The sequence below is a fragment of the Misgurnus anguillicaudatus genome, chromosome 2, assembly GCF_027580225.2.
Source record: "Misgurnus anguillicaudatus chromosome 2, ASM2758022v2, whole genome shotgun sequence".
NCBI classification, from domain to species: Eukaryota; Metazoa; Chordata; class Actinopteri; order Cypriniformes; family Cobitidae; genus Misgurnus; species Misgurnus anguillicaudatus.
Window position 1 is genome coordinate 11,171,766 of NC_073338.2, and position 23,235 is coordinate 11,195,000.

The window sequence follows — 23,235 nt, forward strand, 5'->3', positions numbered from 1 at the left end:
AAACCTAATGTCAGGGTACATAAGATGTTTTGGTTAAGTGACTATTCATCTAAATTATTATTATTGCAAAGCTTGCTAATTTAATATAAAAACTATTTATTCATTTGTAAACAACTTATAGATCAATGTAGTATCTGTCATCCTTTATGCTGATCTAATTTAAAAAATATTGTTATATTTGTTTGGAGGGAAATTTGCTTTAAAAGTGATCAAATAATGCCACTTGCACTGCAAAAAAAAAAAAAAATGTATTTTACAGTACAATTATCTAAAAATTCCCAAAAGAAAATACACTTACTTGACAAACAAAATGACCCAAGATATTAAGTCTTGTTACTGGAAAAGTTAATGAGTTTTTGGAAAAATATCTGCCAATTGCATAAGAAAAATAAATTTACATTAAATTAAATTGTAATGATATAATATATAATATTTCTTAAACCACTGGCAGACATTTTTTCTTGTTTTAAAAGCCTAAAATCATAAATATATAATACAATACAATAATAACACAATATATGTAAGGAATAATTGACGAGGGTTCATTGAATTAAAAGAAAATAATGCACACCCAAGGTGCAATGCGGCACGACACAATTTTTAAGACATTTGACAAGTTAGGTGTGCGGTTATCAGAAATTAATGCATACCCACGGAACATTTCTCAGCCAATCAGAATACAGCATTCAACAGACCGTGGTATAAAATAATATAATTTTATATACCTTTTCAGAAGGTTTGTAAGTTTAAATCCCAGGGTACTGATAAAAATGCATACCCTGAATGCTCTATGAGTGGCTTGGGACAAAAGCATAATGTAAATATTTAGATGTAAATCATCATACTGATGATGAACCACCAAACAAAGAGTTAAATGGTTTGAGTTCAAACCACCCATGATGTCCACCCTGATCCTGCGTGTTAACACAGTCGGTCTGATCAAAGGTGGGCGTGCGAAAGACTATTGAGGATCTCTCGCTGAAGTCAGACGTGGGTTACATAAGCAGCTTCACACTTTTCACTATGCCATCAAATCCAGAAACATGTTATGACTGACTTACATGAATGGCACTTTTTAAAGAGACATCTTTCTGATCAAAGCAGAAGCTGCGCTTTGATATTCAGTTGAAACATGAGTTACCTGTCTATGATGGCACACACGTCCAGGCTGACGTTCTCAAAACTACCCAGCATGCCTTGCTCCACAGATCGCAGGTCGACCAGCTGGTCATCCACGTGAATGAGCTGCATGCAGCCCTGAAAGGAACGCTGTGATGGGGAAAGGGCCGTCCACGGGAAATATCCTGCACACAATGATGGGGAAATTAAAACCGGGATTATCTTTAAAATTATAATGATCAAGACCAGGGTTTAGCAATAACATGTACCCCTAGTTTCACAGACAAGGATTAAGGCACATGTTTGAGGTGTCTCAACTGAAAATAACTTGCACTGACAGATCTTAAAATATGACACTGTCATTGATTTGTCACCAGTAATCTCTTTATCTAAGGCATGTTTATGAAAGATCCTTAAACATCTTATTTTAACTAAGCCCTAGTCCTGATTTTGGACTAGGGCTTGTTTTTAAAACCAGGCAAAAGACATTCAAACTAATCTTCAGCATGATTTAATAATGTTATATACAATTCGATTTGACTATATATTTTATAGTATGTGACTAATAAGACAGAGATGCCTGTTAATAGGACTATAAATGTATAAGTGCCCAAATTAGGGATGCACTGAAATTTCGGCCACCCCATTTTTTTTAAATTGCCTTTTTGGTTTTCGGCTGAAAGAAAAAAAACAGCCAAGCGCATCCAAAATGTTAGTAATTTAGTCAAAACATTACTCCGCATACAATTCTACCGATAATCATTTATAAAGTTATGTATAAAACTCAATTTGTTTATTTGTCGCATATGAAGTTGCATGTTGAATACAACATGCAGTGAAATGTAGGTAGCACAAAATCTTGCAACACTTTTATTGACAGATTTGCAATAATATGTTTATAATAATTGTCCTGTTTTCTGATTTCTCTTTTCTTTATTTCTAAATTCTTTATTCTGTATGTCTCAGACTGCATTTTCTGTAAAGCTGCATTGCAACTCTTCAAATTGTGTAAAGCAAAAGTAAAGTGACTACAGAAATACATTTTAATGAAATATATTTTAATGATTTTTGCATAAAATAAAACAATCTGTAAATGTTTGTATAGAGAGCAATATAACTTTATGACTGCCATTATAGTGTTGACAAGAAGTTGTCATCTTAATAACTAAATATATGATGAAGTTTGGTATACAGCAAAATGTTTTATATGTTAATGTGCAAAAAGGTGGATTCATGATTACCTCCGAAAAAATAATCTCCCCCAGTCCTGATCTGAATAGGCAGGGCGGCTCTCACTGTGGACATCTCATCGCCGTTGATGGTCAACATTGCAATGCTCTCCAGTGCCAGAAAGTGAACGCTGTGCCATTGACCATCATTAAGACCAGAACCTGCACAGAGAGAAAGCTTACTGAATCAGTACAAGGAATGACACGTTCATTTCAAAAGTATTTTTATTTTCGCTTCGCTAGCTAGCCACAATAAGACCAGTGTTGGAGGTAACGCATTACAAGAAACGTGCATTACGTAATAATATTACTTTTCTGAAGTAACAAGTAAAGTAACGCATTACACATTAATATTTGAGTTACTTTTTTTAAAAAAGTAATGCAAGTTACTTTTCAGTTTAACAATTAAATTAAAAAAATTATGTATGGAATTAAACTAAACGTAGTCACATTATGCACTCTATGCATGCACGCCTGTGTGGGAACAGTGTGAGTCAGAAACTGAGATGGCAGGCCAGAGCTCGACATTTTTGTGATGAAATATGCAATTTCTGAATGCAGAACTTTTCAGTCATAATAAACACCTGCAAGGCCTGAAAAAGATCAAGAAAAAGTAACGCAAAAGTAAATAAAAAGTAATGTAAGCATTGCTTTCCCTGAAAACGCAATTAGTTACTTTTTTGGGAGTAACTTAATATTGTAATGCATTACTTTTAAAAGTAACTTTCCCCAACACTGAATAAGACTAATTTGACCGAGAAGATGACATACAAAGTCAATGCAAAGATGCAAATAGACACAAACTGACGCGGGGCTATGCTAAAAGCGTGAATTGAGTGGCGCGATTGTCGCAAAAACATGCGTTATTCGTCTCAAATGCCTCTTCAGTTCATGCAAGTTAAAAATATTCAACTTAAGCGAAAAATTCGCATGACACAAAGTTAAATCCCGCGAGTAATCTAGAGAGAGGAACGTTATGCTTCGCGTTTGGCATGTACGCAGCATAATGGTTAAGTCAAAGATGCGATAGACATCCTGCAGTGTAATTCGCGCAAATGAGGCGGAGCGAATGACGCAATCTGATTTGAGCGTTTCAGGCTTTTGATGCGTGATTTGCGTGAGTTAATAAATCTGAAGTTTGGCGGATATTCGCAACGCGTTAACCAACCAGGAGCTTGCTCCTAGTAGTGACGTGATTACAACGTAGTGAGTGGTGGCAGGAATACGAAACAAAAATACGAATAGCATGATTTATTCGCTTCATTTGCATCTGGTGCGAATGCACTGTAAAAGCAACTGACCTGACTGCATCATGTCTGTCGTAGTATTTATTTGTAAAAAAAAGTAAAATGTGCATTTATGCAATTTGCAGACATTTTGTTCAAACTGCTTTACAGGCTATACATTTTATCATTATGAGTGATTCTTGGGTATTAAACCCATGACATTTGTGCTGCTTAATTCAAAATTGTGCTACCACAAAAATTAAAATGACAAATAAAATCTACTATCCAACAGTACCTGATGATATGTCCACACGTGTGTTCTTTTCCATTGCGATGTAGATGTGGACGGTGACTTTGCCGTCCACCAGACTGACCTCCACACCTCCGGGCATGAGCGGGGTAAAGAAGAGAAGACCGCTGGGGTTCCACGTGCGGAACTGGAGGCTGACCGACACTGTATCCGCATCGGATCGACCTGGAAGTTGCAAGGTGCTGGTGGAGTTAAAGAACGCCGGGAACGTGTTTGATTCTGCGCAGGAGAACGTCAGGTTACGCTGAAATTAAAATAACAGACGAAAGAAAATTAAGCAGTTGTTTAAAGCGAATAGTGAGATAAAATCTGTAAATATGCCCACATTACAGTAGGATTTTTTAAGGATTGATTTATTTGGTCATGTTATGGGGGGGATTTAGTTCAGGAGAACTGGTTATTTACATCAGGACAACCAACTTAAGGTGTTTTTACATGCTTTCTAGTTAGTCTATTTATGTCCTTTATTTCACAATTGCATAAAAATAGCCACTAAGTTAATACTTTTTCTTCAGAACTAGTCTGACAAACTTATTTAGTTAGGGCTTAATAAGTCTTACTTCTCTAGTTCAAATTAGATTAATTTACCTTTTAATGTAACTGACGTAAAAATGTTATGACCACCCTACTGAAAAATCCAGCTAAGACCAGCATAAGCTGGTGAGCTGATCTTCCAACTTGGTTTTAGCTGGTATTGCTGGTGTAGCAAGTTGGCCTAGCTGTGTTTTGGTCACTTTTTAAGCTGGTCCAGCTGGAAAAACCAGCTGACCCACCAGCTTGACCAGCTTTGCCAGGCTGGGAGGACAAGCTTAGACCAGCTACTGCCACCTTAAACCAGCTAAAACCAGCTACCAGCTTATGCTGGTCGTTGCTGGATTTTTCAGTAGGGCAGTCTTAAAGAAATCATTTGATGACTAACTCATAAGACTAATGTAGTCTAAGCAGTTTATGAAACAGGCTACTGGTCTAGATAGTTGATCAGCTAGACTACTAGGAAAATCAATTTGGTCAAGCTAGGGTTAAAAGATGAGCTCTGCCCAGCAAATCCAGCCACTATTCTCCCAAAACCAGCTTAACTTCACCACCTTAAGCTGATATGATCATTTTTTTCCAGCAAAGTATGATAGTAATGGCATTAACCACTAGTCTTTTGTTGTCAAGGGTCATTGTTACAGGACACACTGAGTGACACACACACACACACAAAGCATTGTGGGAAAGGGGAGGAAGACTCTTTACGGTTCAGGTTAATGCAGGGAGATTAACTTTTCAAAAAAGTCAATTTAAGATGTAAAAGACGCAAACCTTAGTAAGCTGTGATCACTGTAAACAATTAAAAGAATCAAATTAGGACAGTCATTGAAAATAACACAAGATAAACATCTTACTAAGATATACATTCATTAGTTTGTTCATCCATTCATGTTTCTTCATCACGTAAATTGGACGTATCATGAGAATTTTCCATGTTTAAGTGCTATAATTGGGTCTCCAGTGCTTCTATCAACCTAGAAAATGTGAAAAAGATCAACCCAGTAACTTAGTTTTGGTAAACCCTTCTCTGCAAGCATGTGAAAAAACAGGTAACTGAATTTTGGCTCCCCTTGTGATGTCAGAAGCTCATTTGCACACCCAAAACAGCACATTTTTGCTCACACCTACAAAGTGGCAATTTTAACATGTTATAATAAATTATCTATGGGGTGTTTTGAGCATAAACTTCACATACGTACTCTGGAGACACCAAAGATTTATTTGAAATCCTAAAAAAGTCTTGTGAAATGTCCCCTTTAAAGCAGTCCTGCCTACAAAAGAATAGTTTACAGAAATTTCTACACAAAGCTACTAAATTTTTCCTACAGGCTTTGGCGAGCTCCCCAGCTAACAGAAAAAAGTTCTCAGAACGTTCCCTGAAAGTTCCCAAGGTTCCCAAAAACGTTCTGCCAACGTAAAAAGTGTCGAGTTTTCTTGGCGTTCTAATAACGTTTTTGTGTTGTTTGAACGTTAGAGGAATGTAACATTTTACCATTTTTAAACATTATAACAATGTCATGTTTTAATGTTCACACAATGTTTAAACAACTGTTTATTATATTGACTTGTATAATTGTTATGTAAATGATAGAGAAACATTGCATTTTATTATTTTAAAACATTATTTCTGAATGTTCAGTAAATATATTGCTGTAGAAAACACAATTCACTTAGTAGGTTTAGATGTTGATGTTTTGTTTCATTTTAAGTCACCATTATTGTGATTAGTGTTTGTTTTAGTTGGACTCTGGACACTTGACTTTTTGCTTGCTATTTTTGTGTTAACTTTGTGTTAATGCACCACATTTGTTATGAACATGTAAAGTTAATAGTGTAATTCTGTGGTGGTTGGTACATAATGGGAAAGATCATCACCTAATTAATTTACTAGTCAAAAGTTTATTTTCTGTCAATAATTTATATGAGATCCAGCACTTTCACAGCACTTTCACAAATGTAACATTCCTCTAACCGTCAAACAACACAAAAACGTTCTTAGAACGTCAAGAAAACTCGACACTTTTTACATTGGCAGAACGTTTTTGGGAACGTGGGGAACTTTCAGGAAACGTTCTTAGAACTTTTTTCTGTTAGCTGGGTCTGCAGTTCGTTGGATAAAAGCAGATATGTAAAATTAATACGTACAAAACTGGAGGTGTCCACTTTCCTCCTGCGTGCGAGGTTGGTGATATTGTCTCCGTTGTAATGAATGGCCTCCATGCAGCCGAAGAAGTTGTCTCGGGCTCCTGAGCTGGGCTTGGCAGATACTGGCATCCCCCCAAATGTAATCTGAGAAGATAGAAACATTTACCATCTGTAATACGGCCAGCTAAACATTTATCTTATCAATGAGTTTACTTGCTACTTTCGAACGGTGTTGATTTGAATGCAATATCAGTAAATGTAATTATATGTACTACTAAGTGCTAAAGACCCAATTCCCTGTAGCACTGAGGTAAGAGGATTTAACAGTCCGAGAGGTAAAGAGAGAGAGAGAAATGAAAGACGAGGGGACTAAAACAATGTCAAATAATAGGTCATGTTAAAGTGGATTCATGAGATGTTTTGAAACCGTTTCATCACAAATTTAAATAATTTAAAATGTGCCTTTTCTATGGGAATTGACTCCCTTTTGGAGTCAGCCTCTAGTGGCCAGTCGATAAATTGCAGTTTAAGTCAAGTCTGTATTGGCTTCATCAGAGAGATCAGAAGGTTACACCTCGGTGAAAACATCTCAAACTTTCAGTCTGACATCTCGATTTGCATTTAATGGAAATAAATACCATTTGGTTGGAATGACATAAAGACAATTTATTCGTAACAATAAAATATTTTTGGGATAAACTATTGCTTTACAAATCTGGAATAGCAATCCCTTGATAAATTGTCTCCCAATAGATTTGACAAAACCTGACTTTATTTGATTTTGGTCATTTACTTCATAATCGAGGTCCAGGTGGTCAAACTCTCCGTTGGTACGGAAGCTCTGCATGTGCTGATCGAGGGTGAAGTTGACGTTGCGTCTGTAGCGTTCGATCAGAACCGAGTGCCAGTGATCGTCGTCCAACAGACTGCCGCTAGACGCTGATGTGTGACCTCGAATAGAGCCGTACTGATTACTGCCTGAAATAGACACACGGACCAGAAGCAATTAGAGAAAGAGATCTGTCGGGTCAAACTACCATTCATATAGAATATTCAATACGACAGAAAATATACCAATGAGACAATATTACAGGCATGTTTACATTATTTTGCAATAAACATAACAGTATAACAATTGCAATGTAGACAAATATGCAAAGCAATGGATGTCAACAGATTTTGCATCAATTGGATGCACAATGACCCCAGTACCAAAAGTGTTTATAGTAGCTATATACAAAAATATGTACTAAATTAATTAACAAAACACTCAAATGTACTAATATAAGCTACTGAATCTAGCTACTGAACAAAATCTCATGTCAATTGTCGTACGTATTTTACGAAGAGACTAATTCGTATACGTAAAACCAACCTCGTAGGTTTTTGTACAATTTGCTTTCTTTGACATTGGATTTATAAGTGGGGTCTCATTAATGTTTCTTTTCTAATAATCATGTTTTTGTATAATTAATTTCATACGAATTAGCCAACTTGTGAAATACGTACCAACTTTAGTAAGATCAGGTTGAAAATAGCCTATTTCAGCTTTTTGCTAAAAATTTTTTATTTTTGAATAAAAATACTTACATTTAAGAGTTTACAAACAGAGAACAAAATATAGATAGGATGAAAGTTTTTTCCCGTTTTGTTTTGTTTATTGTTTGTTTGAAAGCAGAGGGTCTGTTTTTTCATTTAATATATTTATATGTTTATATCAAGCGTGCCGCAAAAGCGCAGAAAAGTGAAGCCAAAACGTCTCGATCACCCCCCAGTGACTGGTCCTAGTATAGGTCATAAACCCCACCTCCCCATGTTATTCAATGGGACTTGAGACCAACTAAACAATTTAAATACACTTTAATTATCTTTTTTCGAAGCTGGTTTCTTTCATTTACTGTAGTTTTTATCACGCTGATGTACATTCAAGTGTTTGTTTTTAAAATAAGTTTGTTTTTAGTTAGTTATTAACGCTATAAAAACAGTGGTGTGACGTCATGATTGACAGCTGTGATATGCGATGGCAGGGCCTTGATTTCGCGGCTTTACTTCCTGCTCACTAATGCGCAGGACTGGTCTCGAAATCGCTACTGCACAGACTCAAGACTTAAGATGTCAGCGCCGTATCGGGACACTGGCGGCTTTACTTTTCATCAACGGAAGAGAGCAAACTGGCGTCGTCCATCTTTTTTACAGTCTATGGTGTGTACAAGCTGTATAGGCCCAGCATTATGCAAAATCCACTTTTAAAAGGTGTTTGGCCATAAATGTGTGTTGGCAGTGTGTGAACGCAAACACCCTATGATGAAAAAAATTCACCTCACTCCTTATTTTTTAATCCCCATTAAACCAAAACAGGCTCAATAGACATGCTGTTTTGATTCTCTTGTTAATGTGATATCACACTGATAAAGCTCCGCCCACTGCCACTGACTGACTGGTTCATTTAAAACCAAAAAGCTTTACTAAATGTGGGATCAGATAATTTTTTTACCGAAAGCTGTAGCTCATTTGCATTTAAAGGTACAGACATGAAAACAGCGCATTTTTGCTCCCACCGAAACAGGGGCATTGTGGACATGCTATAATAAATGATATGTGGGGTATTTTGAGCTGAAACTTCACAGACACATTCTAGACACACCTGAGACCTAAATTACATCTTGTAAAAATTAGCATAATATGTGACCTTTAATATTATTGCTTTGATCTTATGACCTTATTAATAACACAGGTTGCATTAAATATTGCTGGATGAGTTTGAAATTGACACGTCCTTTTAGCAAGCACCACAAATATTCTCTGGGTAAATTTAAAGTCACCCTTAAGTTCAATATTTTACCCAGGTTGATGTGCAGCAGTAGTTTGGCTCTGCGCAGCTCGAGTGTGATGTAATCCCCCTGTTGCCCCTCTCCATGCAGCAGAATGCCGTCTCCTTTAGTGGTCTTAAACTTCAGTGAAATCACATCCTTCGTGATCTTCAGCTTCTTCTGTCGGAATCGATAAGAAATCACTCCCTGTCCATCAAAGCTGATCACATCCGCATCTGAATGCAGGGATATCAGGGATACGGTCAGTCACAAACACAGGTATATGAGGATATGAAGCAAAACCCTCTAAGTGCATCTGACATGTTTTCTTGTAAATGAGCATTTTTTTTATCAGGCTCAACAAACAGGTGTTTATGAATGACCTGAGGCTGGAATTAAACAAATTTAAAGTGAAAATATTATAATATGTGCTGACAACAAACATTGACCATTCATTTGACATCATAATGTTGGAGTCTATTGACGTTTGACAATTATTGACAGTTATGATATGACATCTTTAAAATGTGTGATAGATGCATCCAGCATTATATTAACCATAAGTCAAGCCCACAACCGACACTTACAGTAAGAGCAACCATAGAGCTCCACCCTGAGCCCAATTCTGCCCTCCTCATTCCAGTCCAGCGGGAGGAACCGCACGTATCGAGTCACGAAAGGATGCTGAAGTTCATGACGCACGACCCGCTCTGAGTTCCAGTTACCTGAAAACGTCTAGAGGAAGAAAAACACTTCATGCCGGATGTGAGAGACTACACAGATCAATATGACAGAATCTTGGCAGATATTACCATGAGAATTGACTCTGCATGTAAATTCGGGCCTCATCTGTTCACTGTTATTTAGCGTTTCAGTGATTCATTGTGTGAATCTTGTGTATAATTTATAACACTTCACTTTCATTAGAAATCAACATAAATCCTCATTAGCATTTAAGAATGATATATGCATAAATTTTCCATTTAAAATGGAAAATACAATCAGATACAAAGCCAACACAAATTCATGCATATAAAGAGCTTTTAGGAAAGAAAATCTCAGTAGTGTTTCAAACTTACCAAAGAAACCTAAGTCTGTACACAAAAAAAGGTTAATAAATGGCCCCTGGCTGTTACTGGGGCGGTGCCCTTTTAAAAAGTATATATTATAAAATAAGTATTTGAACACCCTGCTATTCTGCAAGTTCTACCACTTAGAAATCATGGAGGGGTCTGAAGTTGTCATCGTGGGTGCATGTCCACTGTGAGAGACATACTAAAAAATCCAGAAATCGCAATGTATGATTGTTTAGCTATTTGTTTGTGTGATGCAGCTGCAAATAAGTATTTGAACACCTGAGAAAGTCAATGTTAATATTTGGTACAGTAGCCTTTGTTTACAATTACAGAGGTCAAATGTTTCCTGTAGTTTTTCACCAGGTTACACACACTGCATGAGGGATTTTGTCCCACTCCTCCCCACAGATCTTCTCTAGATCAGTCAGGTTTCTGGCCTGTCGCTGAGAAACACGGAGTTTGAGCTCCATCCAAAGATTCTCTATTGGGTTTAGGTCTGGAGACTGGCTAGGACACGCCAGAACCTCGATATGCTTCTTACAGAGCCACTCCTTGCTTATCCTGGCTGTGTGCTTCGGGTCATTGTCATGTTGGAAGACGCAGCCTCGACCCATCTTCAATGCTTTAACCGAGGGAATGAGGTTACCCAAAATCTTGCAATACATGGCCCCGGTGCAGTTGCCTGGTCCCATGTGCAGAAAAACACCCTCACAGAATGATGCTGCCACCCCCATGCTTCACAGTAGGGATGGTGTTCTTGAGATGGTACTCATCATTCTTCTTCCTCCAAACACTTTTAGTGGAATTATGACCAAAAAGTTCTATTTTGGTCTCATCTGACCACATGACTTTCTCCCATGACTCCTCTGGATCATCCAAATGGTCATTGGCAAATTTAAGATGGGCCTGGACATGTGCTGGTTTAAGCAGGGGAACCTTTCGTCCCATGCATGATTTCAAACCATGACGTTTTAGTGTATTACCAACAATAACCTTAGAAACGGTGGTTCCAGCTCTTTTCAGGTCATTGACCAGCTCCTCCCGTGTAGTTCTGGGCTGATTTCTCACCTTTTTTAGGATCATTGAGACCCCACGAGGTGAGATCTTGAATGAAGCCCCAGTCCGAGAGTGATTGACAGTCATGTTTAGCTTCTTCCATTTTCTAATGAATGCTCCAACAGTGGACCTTTTTCACCAAGCTGCTTGGCAATTTCCCCGTAGCCCTTTTCAGTCTTGTGGAGGTGTACAATTTTGTCTCTAGTGTCTTTGGACAGCTCTTTGGTCTTGGCCATGTTAGTAGTTGGATTCTTACTGATTGTATGGGGTGGACAGGTGTCTTTATGCAGCTAACGACCTCAAACGGGTGCATCTAATTTAGGATAATAAATGGAGTGGAGGTGGACATTTTAAAGGCAGACTAGCAGGTCTTTGAGGGTCAGAATTCTAGCTGAGAGACAGGTGTTCAAATACTTATTTGCAGTTGTATCATACAAATAAATAGTTAAAAAAAATCATATATTGTGATTTCTGGATTTTTTTTAGATTATGTCTCTCACAGTGGACATGCACCTACGATGACAATTTCAGACCCCTCCATGATTTCTAAGTGGGAGAACTTGCAAAACATCAGGGTGTTCAAATACTTATTTTACTCACTGTATGTATACATTTGCTACTTTTGAGGTACTGATATGAACTCTTTAGGTGCAAAGTGCTTAATCTTTTAAATAAATTTAAATGTAACAAATATGTTTATTGATATTGTTATAGTGTCCAATTTAAAAGCAGTAAAATCATCACAAATAATTAATATCATAATACGCACCATAGAGGGTTAAGGAAAAGTTTCACTTCTGGCCGAACTTATGTGGGACAGTTCTTCTAACAGAGCAGAAGCTGTTCGTCTAAAAACAACATTTATTCGCTGAGGAGCAATAAATCACCCGGCGTTCCCTGTAACTCACCCATATGTTGCCATCCTGCTGATAAGGTTTCCAATTACTTCCTGTGTCACTGTAAAGTATCCTGTAATGTTTCGTCCAATCAGGGCTGCTGTATCTGCCCTGCGTCGCTATGGCGGTGATCTGCCTCCTGGCTTTGAGATCCACCTGTAGCCACTGATGCTTGTCAGTGTCTCGCGGTGACCACCCTCCATTGCCTTTAAGAGATAAAGTACGAGTCAAAACAACACATGATGGTGCCAAGCGGAACTTATGATGCTTTTAGTCTTTAGGCTTTAGACAGCAATGCTCTAAAACGCTGCATTAGCTTATATTTCCTTAACCATGGCCAACATGTACATTATACTCATTATGATCTATAAAGACTAGAGAGTGCAAAGTAAGCAAATCCTGATCCATGCTCTCGACTCCGTAAAGTGCATCCTACAGTACATTACTCTCTAAATGTCAACAACACCATGATAGTATATAGTACATTGCAGATATGATTAAACATGCTAAATAGCAAAATCGTATAAGAGCAAGGCAGCAAACATTTATAGTATAGACATCCATAACATATCTAAAAAGTCCATACTCACCTACTCTCCTGTTAAGTTTGGCATAGCCAGCGCCAAAATCAGCCCCCAGCACAGAAGAGCTGGTGAAGGCGCTGTAGGGAAGCGGTGTGGCCAACACCTCATCACACCTCTCTGGAGAAATAAACAAGACACAAAGCGGGCGATTGAAACGGGTCCAACAAACACATACAAATCAGAAGAGCAAATAAGACAAAATTCCAAAACAGATCCCTGTTTGTGTCTTTTAATTCACAGAATTCCTTATATGTTGTCTACCAAAAACGTGTGGTTCAATATATTGGTTGTTCATGATACATACGTTTTGACTGCAAATCACAGGTGACGGTGAAGGCGTTGCTAGGTATGACATGAAGCAAAGTCGATGCAAACCCTTCTGCCATGACTTTTTCACTTTACAGCACTAGCCTTGAGTATGTTATTGCTTTTATAAAACAGTTAGCGCACACAATACAAATATTAAAGCAAAAATATATACATCGCAACTGAAGTATAATGACTAAAAGCCTTCCTTCTGCTGGAAAAATGGTCCCTGACCAACTATTTTGCATGTTTACATTAACAACATTTTGTCAATCCGACTGAATACAAGCTGATTGCAGTTTATGACAGTACCGTTTACATGCAACCTATATTGCAATCTGATTAAAATGTTCATTTACGTATACGTTCTATATAATCCGAACCAAACGTCTGCGCAGGGTTGCCAGATTCACGCATCAAAACCATCCCAATGGGCATTCAGAACTAACCCAAAAGCATCCCAATGACTATTCACAACAAAAATACCAATAACTAATTAACGAAATCCTTTCATCTTTAACTTGCAGAAAAAATCAACTTGCGAAATCTGTTTAAAAGTAGCACAAATCTGAACACAAAAAAGCAGAGGACTTGGCAACGCAGCGCACAGCATCTCTTGTTGAGTTCACGCTTTATCTCTGGATAAATGTACAAAGTTGAGTTGGAGAAAGTTGTTCTTAAGAGGTTTTCAGATATAGGCAAACAAAACACACTTTTCAAAAGGCACGATTCTGTTTTATTGATTTAAGTAATGTTATGACAGTACACATGAACGCTGTGAATGTACAACAGCGCGTGCACCAATTAACGCTAACTTAAAAATCTGCGTTGGTATTGCCTTGTTTTTGCAAGTTTCTATGACGAGAATAATGTGATTCATAAATAAGAGTTAAATACAGTATAAGATATTTTTGTATCTGATTGAAAAAATATAACAATTCACACAATTACATGCGTACTTTGCTCCTCATGATCGGATCATAGATCAGACTACACCACCCCTTTCAATATGATTTACCTCATTCGTATTGATTAAAGGGATAGTTCACCCAAAAATGAAAATAATGTCATTTATGACTCACTCGTCATTACAAACTTGTAAGACCTCCGTTCATCTTCAGAACACAGTTTAAGATGTTTTAGATTTAGTACGAGAGCTTGTTGACCCTACATTGAAAATATACGTACGGTATACTGTCCATGTCCAAAAAGGTAATAAAAACATTATCAAAGTAGTCCATGTGACATCAGTGGGTCAGTTAGAATGTGTTGAAGCATCCAAAATACATTCTGGTCCAAAAATAACAAAAATTACTACTTTATTCAGCATTGTCTTCGCGTCTGTTGTGAAGCGCATGCACAAGACTAAAGTCATGTGGCTGCAGTGATGTGACTGACGTGTTATCCTCAGACATGTTTGCGAAGTTTTTTTTTTTTAACTTACAGCGTGCGTCTCCCTCAGACTGTAAACGAAGCCCGGGCACACAAAAAAAACAGCTGGGGGGCGCACCAGATAACACGTCAGTCGCGTCGTACGACTTTAGTTTTGTGCATGCGCCTCACAACAGACACGGAAGTGAAAACAATGCTGAATAAAGTCGTAATTTTTGTTATTTTTGGACCAAAATGTATTTTCGATGCTTCAACACATTCTAACTGACCCACTGATGTCACAGGGACTACTTTGATAATGTTTTTATTACCTTTCGGACATGGACAGTAGGGGTGGCACGGTTCATGAAAAAAATTCGAACCGTTCGGTTCGCTTGTCTCGGTTTGGAGCGCGTGTGTGTCGTACGGTTCAACGGTTCATGGCATGCGCAATGTATGTAGCCTCGTGCCCTGTATGTGACCTCAGATAGCGTGTTCCCCTTTCGCGAATAGCGCGAAAGAAGCGGTGACTGGGGTGGAGAGTGAGTGCTGCCGGTCAAGTTACATGTAGAAATGGCAAGAGGGAGAGAAAAAGAAGTCTGCCCGCAGTTGGAGGATGCGCCAGCGTCGTATAAGTTTGGTGTGTGGAAACATTTTTTATTTCATGTTACCTATGATGACAGCGGAAATAAAACAATAGATACAGCCACACGCGACAGCCTTCTCTCCGACCATTTATCTAATCTGAGGAAATGAACACTGTTTTACATCTTTTCGTATTCAGCGCTATTTTTAGCCTTTCGTTGATAAAACGAAAGCGGCTGATTTCCGCGTAGTTTCATTTTGCTAGCGTGTGAAAGTTGCGTGATCTTATTTCATAAACTGCCCCTTAAAGTAATCAGGACAGAAATGGTCAAAAGTGGACAAAAGAGACGGATTTAAATATAACAGGTGTAAACGTTATGTTTCTCTCTCGTCCACATAATACTCTCTGCAGTATTTAAGCAGCCTCTCAGTGATAAATCTTAAAGCTACACTGAAGTTGGCATTTTGATAAATGCAAGTTATCTTTGTGTGCTAAAAATGCACACAAAGTTCATGTAGATGGCAATTCACATTCTCTTTTTTGCCAAATAAATGAAAAGCATGTTGAAATCATCAATGTCTTCCCTCTCGCTGTGTCAAAATCTCACCTGGCTTTCCTCAGAGATGTTCCCAATAATGTGCTTAAAGTCAAATTCAGTTTGTGCATGATTACATGATATAACTTTTTTTAATACTGTATCCTAAATTATGGATAATTAATACATTAATAAGATAATACATTTCTGGAGTGTTAAAAAAAATAACAACAAGAACCGTACTGAACCGAGAACCGTGACCATAGAACCGTGATACTAACCGAACCGAGGGTTTTGTGAACCGTGCCACCCCTAATGGACAGTATACCGTATGTAGATTTTCAATGAAGGGTCAACAAGCTCTTGGACTAAATCTAACGTTAAAACATCTTAAACTGTGTTCAAAAGATGAATGGAGGTCTTACGAGTTTGGAACGACATGAGGGTGAGTCATTAATGACATTATTTTCATTTTTGGGGAAACTATCCCTTTCAGGTGTTTACATGAAGGCTTTTCAATCCGATTATAAACAAATTATTTTGTTGCATGTAACTTATATGTAGCTATACACAGAATCGTTGGGTGCAGCAGTCATACTGACCAATCAGAAACAAGTGAAGGTGGCATGATTGTCAAGTATGGTAGCTTATACTTGAAATGTGACCTCTGCATTTAAGGCCCTATCCCAAATGGCACACTCCGGACTGGTGGAGTCCCCACTTCTGGGATGGTAAAGTGTGTCAAGGCTGCAGCAGTGCAGGCTTCGGCGAAGACCGCATCAAGGGTCCAAAGGGGGTGCTGATGAGCACACTTCGGAGCGTAAAGATTATAGACGGTACACCCTACAGACTAGTAGACAAAGCGAGCCCACCATTTTGGACAGGGCCTTGCCCATCCCAGTTGGTAGCAAACACAACTGCTAGTAGTGGGACTCCACCAGGACACATGTAAGGGCGCTTGGAGAAGCACTCCGCCATCCTGGTTCTCCAAGGACTGAAACTAACTGTTACGCAGACAGTAAATGTTAAAACTCTAAGTTCAAAAAGCTTTGAAAGTGGAGCAGTGCCTTGCTAAAAGGTCCTAAAAAATCTGCTTTGGTTGCGGTCACTCCCTATAACCCAGTTTATCTCTCCAGAGAAGTTATGCAGACCTGAGCCTAGAAGCTTCTCATTTACACCAGTATGATGTTTTCCATTTTGTATCATTGAGGTGCACTTCATCTGTAAGAATCTGTGTACTCAAAAAGTGCAAAGGCAAAACAAAAAAGCGACCTTAAATCAGTTAATTCGTTCATTAGATAGAGAACGCTACAGGAATAAAACAGTGGAAAAGATTTCATTGAGTCACCACGCGGCAGATGGGTTTCACATACAGACGCGAGCGATTATATCCTGCTGTGAGCGGATGTGCTGCTCCTGTTATGACAAGGTTTCCTTTCTCTGACATGCTTTCCAGCAACTCAACCCTTTTGAGATCGATGCAAATGTCAGCAAACACATTTTAGTGGAGACACTGGAGAGAGGAGAACGGGATCGGCAAAAGGATACCGAGCCGTGACTCAAACTCGGGTCACGGAGTGCATCTGCGTTACGTGTGGGAGCACTGCCCACTACACCGGTGACTCTGATGTGTTAGGTTCATTCTAATCTCACACAGTTTTTAAGTTGGATGAGAAACGCTGTCACTCTGAGCTGTAGTCTTTTGAAGGCAAATTTAATTTATGCACTTCCAGTGTCAGTATCAGTTTCAAACCATCCCCGTAAAAGAGGTCAACAGCAAAAGCCAGAGATTATTTGGCAGTATGTTTTATTGTTGCTCATATGGATAAAACACTGAAAGTGATCCCAACAGTATCGATCCTCTATGTCTTTACTGTTATAGCTGTGGTGTGAACTTCACTATTCTCTTGAATTTAAAGGATTTTCAGAACTTTAAATTTATAGTTATTGATATCCATATGGTAAATGGTCCTTAGGTCCTTTTTCTCTGAAAAACATTATTTTTGTATTTGGTATCAGTGTTGGGGAAGTTACTTTTAAAAGTAATGCATTACAATATTAAGTTACTCCCAAAAAGTAACTAATTGTGTTACTTAGTTACTTTTCATGGAAAGTAATGCTTAAGTTACTTTTTAGTTACTTTTCCGTTTCTTTTTTTTGGCTGAGGCTTGATTTCTTCGTGACTGAAAAGTTCTGCATTCAGAAATTGGACATTTCAACACGAAAATGTCGAGCTCTGGCCTGCCATCTCAGTTTCTGACTCAAACTGTTTCCACACAGGTGTGTACCACTGATCTATATAAAAGACTGCATTGCGCATAGAAAGCTTATGTAACAGCGTGAGGTGAAGCCAGCGCAGAGTTCGAGCTGCCATCTTGGTATACCCAACCGGCAGAGAGCGTCATTGACTTCCATTCAAAATCATGTTTTAAATTCACCCACTTTACAGCGTATCAGTCACGGAAGATTATTTTTAGGATATGTGAATGTAAATTAACAGTTAATTCTGGTGTTATTTGCAATGTTTATGTTTTAATCGGGCAGGATAATGGATTTATAAAAAAACGTTAAGGTGAGTGTGTCTGTTGCGTTCTGTTAATGACACGTGTATAAATAAAGGTTTTTTTTGACATTCAGCTACACGGTCAGCGTTATTTCTCTAAATAAGTTTAGGTAACTTGTAAGTTTAGATAACATAAAACCAGCAAATTATTGCATGCACATACGGTACAAAGTATGATTATTTATTTAGATTTCAGAATGAGCACGTTTGTCATTAATACTAAATATGTTGCGGTCTGTCTGCTGATCTGATACTAGTATGAAGATGAATGTATAATAACTGATTAAAAACTAAAATGTACAACTTTCAGTAAATAACTATGTACATGCTTAGGACGTTTGTGTTGTAATAATGTACAGGGTAACTTCAGATATAAAAACGAAGACTAGTAAAGTGATGTTTTATCATTAAAATCTGATCGCGTCCATTGATTTAATGGAATGTTTGGGTATACCAACATGGCGGCGCGGTGGCTTCACAGTTGTGACGTCATGCGCAATCCAGTCATTTATATAGATCAGTGGCGTGTACGCATAGAGTGCATAATGTGACTACGTTTAGTTTAATTCAGTACATCATTTTTTAATCAAATTAATTAAACAAAAAAAGTAATTTTCATAACTTTTTTAAAAAAGTAACTCAAATATTAATGTGTGCATTTAAAAAGTAATGCACGTTACTTGTAATGCGTTACCCCCAACACTGTTTGGTATAAAGCAATGTGTTTGCATGGTTTATTGTAAAAACCCACATTATTTTCCACATACTGTAAATTTTTGTAGCTCCAGATTTCACTTTCTTCCTGAAACGCACAGATTTGAAAAGTGCTGTGTTCCTGATTGTCCAACTAATCTGTACGTTGTGATTGGTCTGAATACCTCTGATGTCAGCCAGAAATGTGACGCTCTTTACCATGTTTAAAAGATTCGTTCACAATGCAATGCTAACAGGAGTTAACTTACAGGCTGGGGTCCAAGCGGGATGAATTATGATAATGTCGGTCTTGTCTACATCACCAATCCTAGGAAGTAAAATATTGTCTACAATCTGTGTGTTTGTTGTAGTCCAAGAAAAGAGATTTACGTTGGAGACGATAACACAAACAAACTCTCATAACTTTGGAGTTTGTACCTTTTGCATATCGTTAACATGTACTAATACACACTTACAATCGAATAATAGGTGATGCACGTTGTTCACATGACGCAACAAACACATATTTTGAATTCGCGCCCCTCTGAAGAGAAGTCACCAGCCGCCACTGATATTGATTAATGTTGGAAGGTCCTAATTTGGGGTGTAACGATAAATTGTGCAATTTGCTATGCTTCTCAATGACTTATGTTGAAATGCCGCTTCATCCAAAAGCCAGAGGGTGCTCTCGTGCAGAAACTCAACATGTGCCGCAGAAGAAGTACATGCATCTTCAGAAAAAGCACATTTACATATATTGCTGTTCTTCATGATAATAAAGAATATTTATAATGATTATGTTTGACAAATGCTGCTTTTTAAATGCGTGTTATTAACGACAGTGATTTAAGATTGATAAGGCCTTCCTACTGATCAAAGAGCCATAGTACAAATATGTACACATTTGGTACCTTAAAGATACTAATATGCACTCTTTAGGTACAAAGGTGTGGATTGTAAAGGGGACCGTTCCAACGACAGGTTTTGTACCTTTTCTAAGAGTGTACTATTTTGCATATAGTTTTCAAATAGTTTATTACACAACATACTGGACTCCAGGCAGAGCAGTAAAACTATGAAGAGATGCATTATTTGTCGATCACAGTAGCATAGGGTCAGGAAAAGGTTTATCATGGTGATTTTAGAACTACTTTGGAAAAAACTACTTGAAAATGCAATTTCAGGATACAATGTTGGAGATCAAACAGAAATAAAGCTTAGCTGCCCCTTTTTGTCTCAGGTTGTTAAGTGAAGTCAAGGGATGTATTAGCAATTGGTTGTAAAGTGCAGCAGTGGGTTTATGTCTCTTTCATGGTTCAGCAGAGTTTATTTCTCTCATCCGCAAGAGAAACACACATGTCTTTGGTTTCAGTGAGCATTGATGCTGTATGCACACTATGCTTCTCATGTGACTTCTTCCAGAAAATAGATTATTGCTAAAGGGACGCTCCACTTTTTTAAAAATATGCTCATTTTCCAACTCCCTTAGAGTGAAACATTTGATTTTTACTGTTTTGGAATCCATTCAGCTGATCTCCGGGTCTGGCGCTAGCACTTTTAGCATAGCTTAGCATAATCCATTGAATCTGATTAGACCATAAGCATTGCGCTCAAAAATAACCAAAGAGGTTCAATATTTTTCCTATTTAAAACTTGACTCTTCTGTAGTTACATCATGTACTAAGACTGACAGAAAATTAAAAGTTGTGATTTTCTAGGCAGATATGGCTAGAAACTATAATCTCATTCTGGCGCAATAATCAAGGACTCCGCTGCCGCAACATGGCTGCACGAGGCGCAATGATATTACGCAGCAGCCGAAAATAGTCCCCTGCTATTGAAAGTTACCAACGGGACTATTTTCGGGTGCTGCGTAATATCATAGAGTCAAGTTTTAAATAGGAAAAATATCGAAACTGTTTGGTTATTTTTGAGCGCGATGCTAATGATCTAATCAGATTCAATGGATTATGCTAAGCTATGCTAAAAGTGCTAGCGCCAGACCCGGAGATCAGCTGAATGGATTCCAAAACAGTAAAAATCAAATGTTTAACTCTAGGGGAGCTGGAAAATGAGCATTTTTTTTTTTAAAAGGTGTCACTTTAAATATGCATCTTTAGATGTGCAAGATTTGCCCTTATTTGCACAACTTATGAAATTATAACGTGCTTTAAATGTGGAATCGAGTCAGTAATAAGTTAGTCATGGTCAAATATTCCTAATATTCAAATATTTACAGTCACTTATGTTATAAACTGAATTGAATTAGACTCAGTTGCTTGAAACTGAGACATGAATGGCATGCAAAGATTTTACCAGATCCTGAGTAAAAGATCAAACACTTTTGCTACAATAAATCAACTAAGCAATTTCAGAGTGATGGACATAACATTTGCAGTTAAAAATTGAACTATAAAATTTGAGAGAATGCATTTATTATTGTGTTTTGTAAGCAAGTACTCTAATAGTACGCAGTAAAGCATTAAAGCATTTTGGTCAGGGTGGATTTTGTGTGCACATCATGTTTCAAAGTACAACATTTTCAACACTTCTATAATGAAGACGATCTCTGAAAACACTCTCTGATATATTTTTTAAAAATAGCCAGCAGTTTATTTCACGGCTTTGAGATCTATCCTGATTTCACCTCTCGCCTCATTACACACAAAAAATGAACCGGTTTAGACACTGAGTCTGCTGAGTAAAGTGTAGGCTATGTCAAAAATAACCCTCGTGTCCTCCAAAAAAGATGACTGTATTATCAGGCTCCTATTCCAGGCAGTGATATGCCCTCATGTTCACCTGAGAAAGAATGAGCGTAAGACTAAAAACACATTGTTTTGTCATGGGTATAGTGAGAGGAGCTGATTGCACAAAGAATTCTGGGAAATAAAAGCAGATCCATGCTATTCCAAGATTTTGGTCCATCTTTCAGGCAACATCTTTAAAGGAATAGTCTACTCATTTTCAATATTAAACTATGTTATTACCTTAACTAAGAATTGTTGATACATCCCTCTATCATCTGTGTGCATGCACGTAAGCGCTGGAGCGCGCTGCGACGCTTCGATAGCATTTAGCTTAGCCCCATTCATTCAATGGTACCATTTAGAGATAAAGTTAGAAGTGACCAAACACATCAACGTTTTTCCTATTTAAGACGAGTAGTTATACAAGCAAGTTTGGTGGTACAAAACAAAACGTAGCGCTTCTCCAAGCGGATTCAAAAGAGGAACTACATTCCATGGCGCAACAACACCTCTGGGAGCACCTCGACTCGGCGCAGTAACATTATGAGAGTGAGAAGGGGAGCGGACTTTTCAGGCGAGTCGAAGTACTCCCAAAAGTGCTACCACGCCATAAAATATAGTTCCTCTTTTAAATCCACTTACAAAAGCGCTACGTTTTATTTTGTACCACCAAACTTGCTTGTATAACTACTCGTCTTAAATAGGAAAAACGTTGATGTGTTTGATCACTTCTAACTTTATCTCTGAATGGTACCATTGAATGAATGGGGCTAAGCTAAATGCTATCGAAGCGTCGCAGCGCGCTCCAGCGCATACGTGCACGCACACAGATGATAGAGGGATGTATCAACAATTCTTAGTTAAGGTAATAACATATTTTAATATTGAAAATGAGTAGACTATTCCTTTAACTGAACTCTGGCTAGCATGCAAAGTCAATGCTAAAAGAAACCTGTCATTGGCACAAAGTCTGGTCCACTTTACAACCTATTTTAGCCATAAACCCAAGAGAATTAGACAGGAAGGTGTTCGATAACAAACATTTAACTGACTAATGCAGTTTGTGCTTTTAAATGTTGTGTAGGGGCTATTTAGGCAAGTATAAAATCGATGATGTTACATAAATAGCACAAAAAAGTGGCTTGCAAGAAAGTTTAAACAGATATGTTTACCCATGGGAAGGTCGAAAATAATTTTGATACCCAAATATCCGAAATGGGCGGGCCTCAATCTTTCAAATTGGCTTTTCTGCTGCAGTATGCTTTAAAAACTCCTTGTTGCACCTAATTTTTAAGTTTAATCAACATGAATTTACAATTTTGCTATAATAAAGTAATACCTTAAGTTAATTCAACTTTATATTTATAATTTATAGTCAAGAATCCTCACTAGTCAAGAAAGTTGAAATGAATTATTAATTCATGTTGCTTAAACGTAAAAATGTAA

The 23,235-nt window shown here is 37.8% G+C and overlaps 1 protein-coding gene across 1 annotated transcript in view; it reads right to left on the minus strand.

Annotated features, from left to right (window-relative positions):
- Window positions 1-23,235, minus strand: part of cntnap2b (contactin associated protein 2b) — a 51,007-nt gene that overhangs the window by 20,702 nt on the left and 7,070 nt on the right. Inside the window, exons 2-10 of the mRNA XM_055201343.2 lie at window positions 12,992-13,102; window positions 12,414-12,607; window positions 9,961-10,108; window positions 9,406-9,609; window positions 7,357-7,541; window positions 6,564-6,707; window positions 3,870-4,128; window positions 2,361-2,510; window positions 1,142-1,304 (exon numbers count right to left, since the gene is read on the minus strand). Of these exons, the coding sequence (XP_055057318.2) occupies window positions 1,142-1,304; window positions 2,361-2,510; window positions 3,870-4,128; window positions 6,564-6,707; window positions 7,357-7,541; window positions 9,406-9,609; window positions 9,961-10,108; window positions 12,414-12,607; window positions 12,992-13,102 (1,558 nt within the window). The remainder of the gene's footprint in view (window positions 1-1,141; window positions 1,305-2,360; window positions 2,511-3,869; window positions 4,129-6,563; window positions 6,708-7,356; window positions 7,542-9,405; window positions 9,610-9,960; window positions 10,109-12,413; window positions 12,608-12,991; window positions 13,103-23,235) is intronic.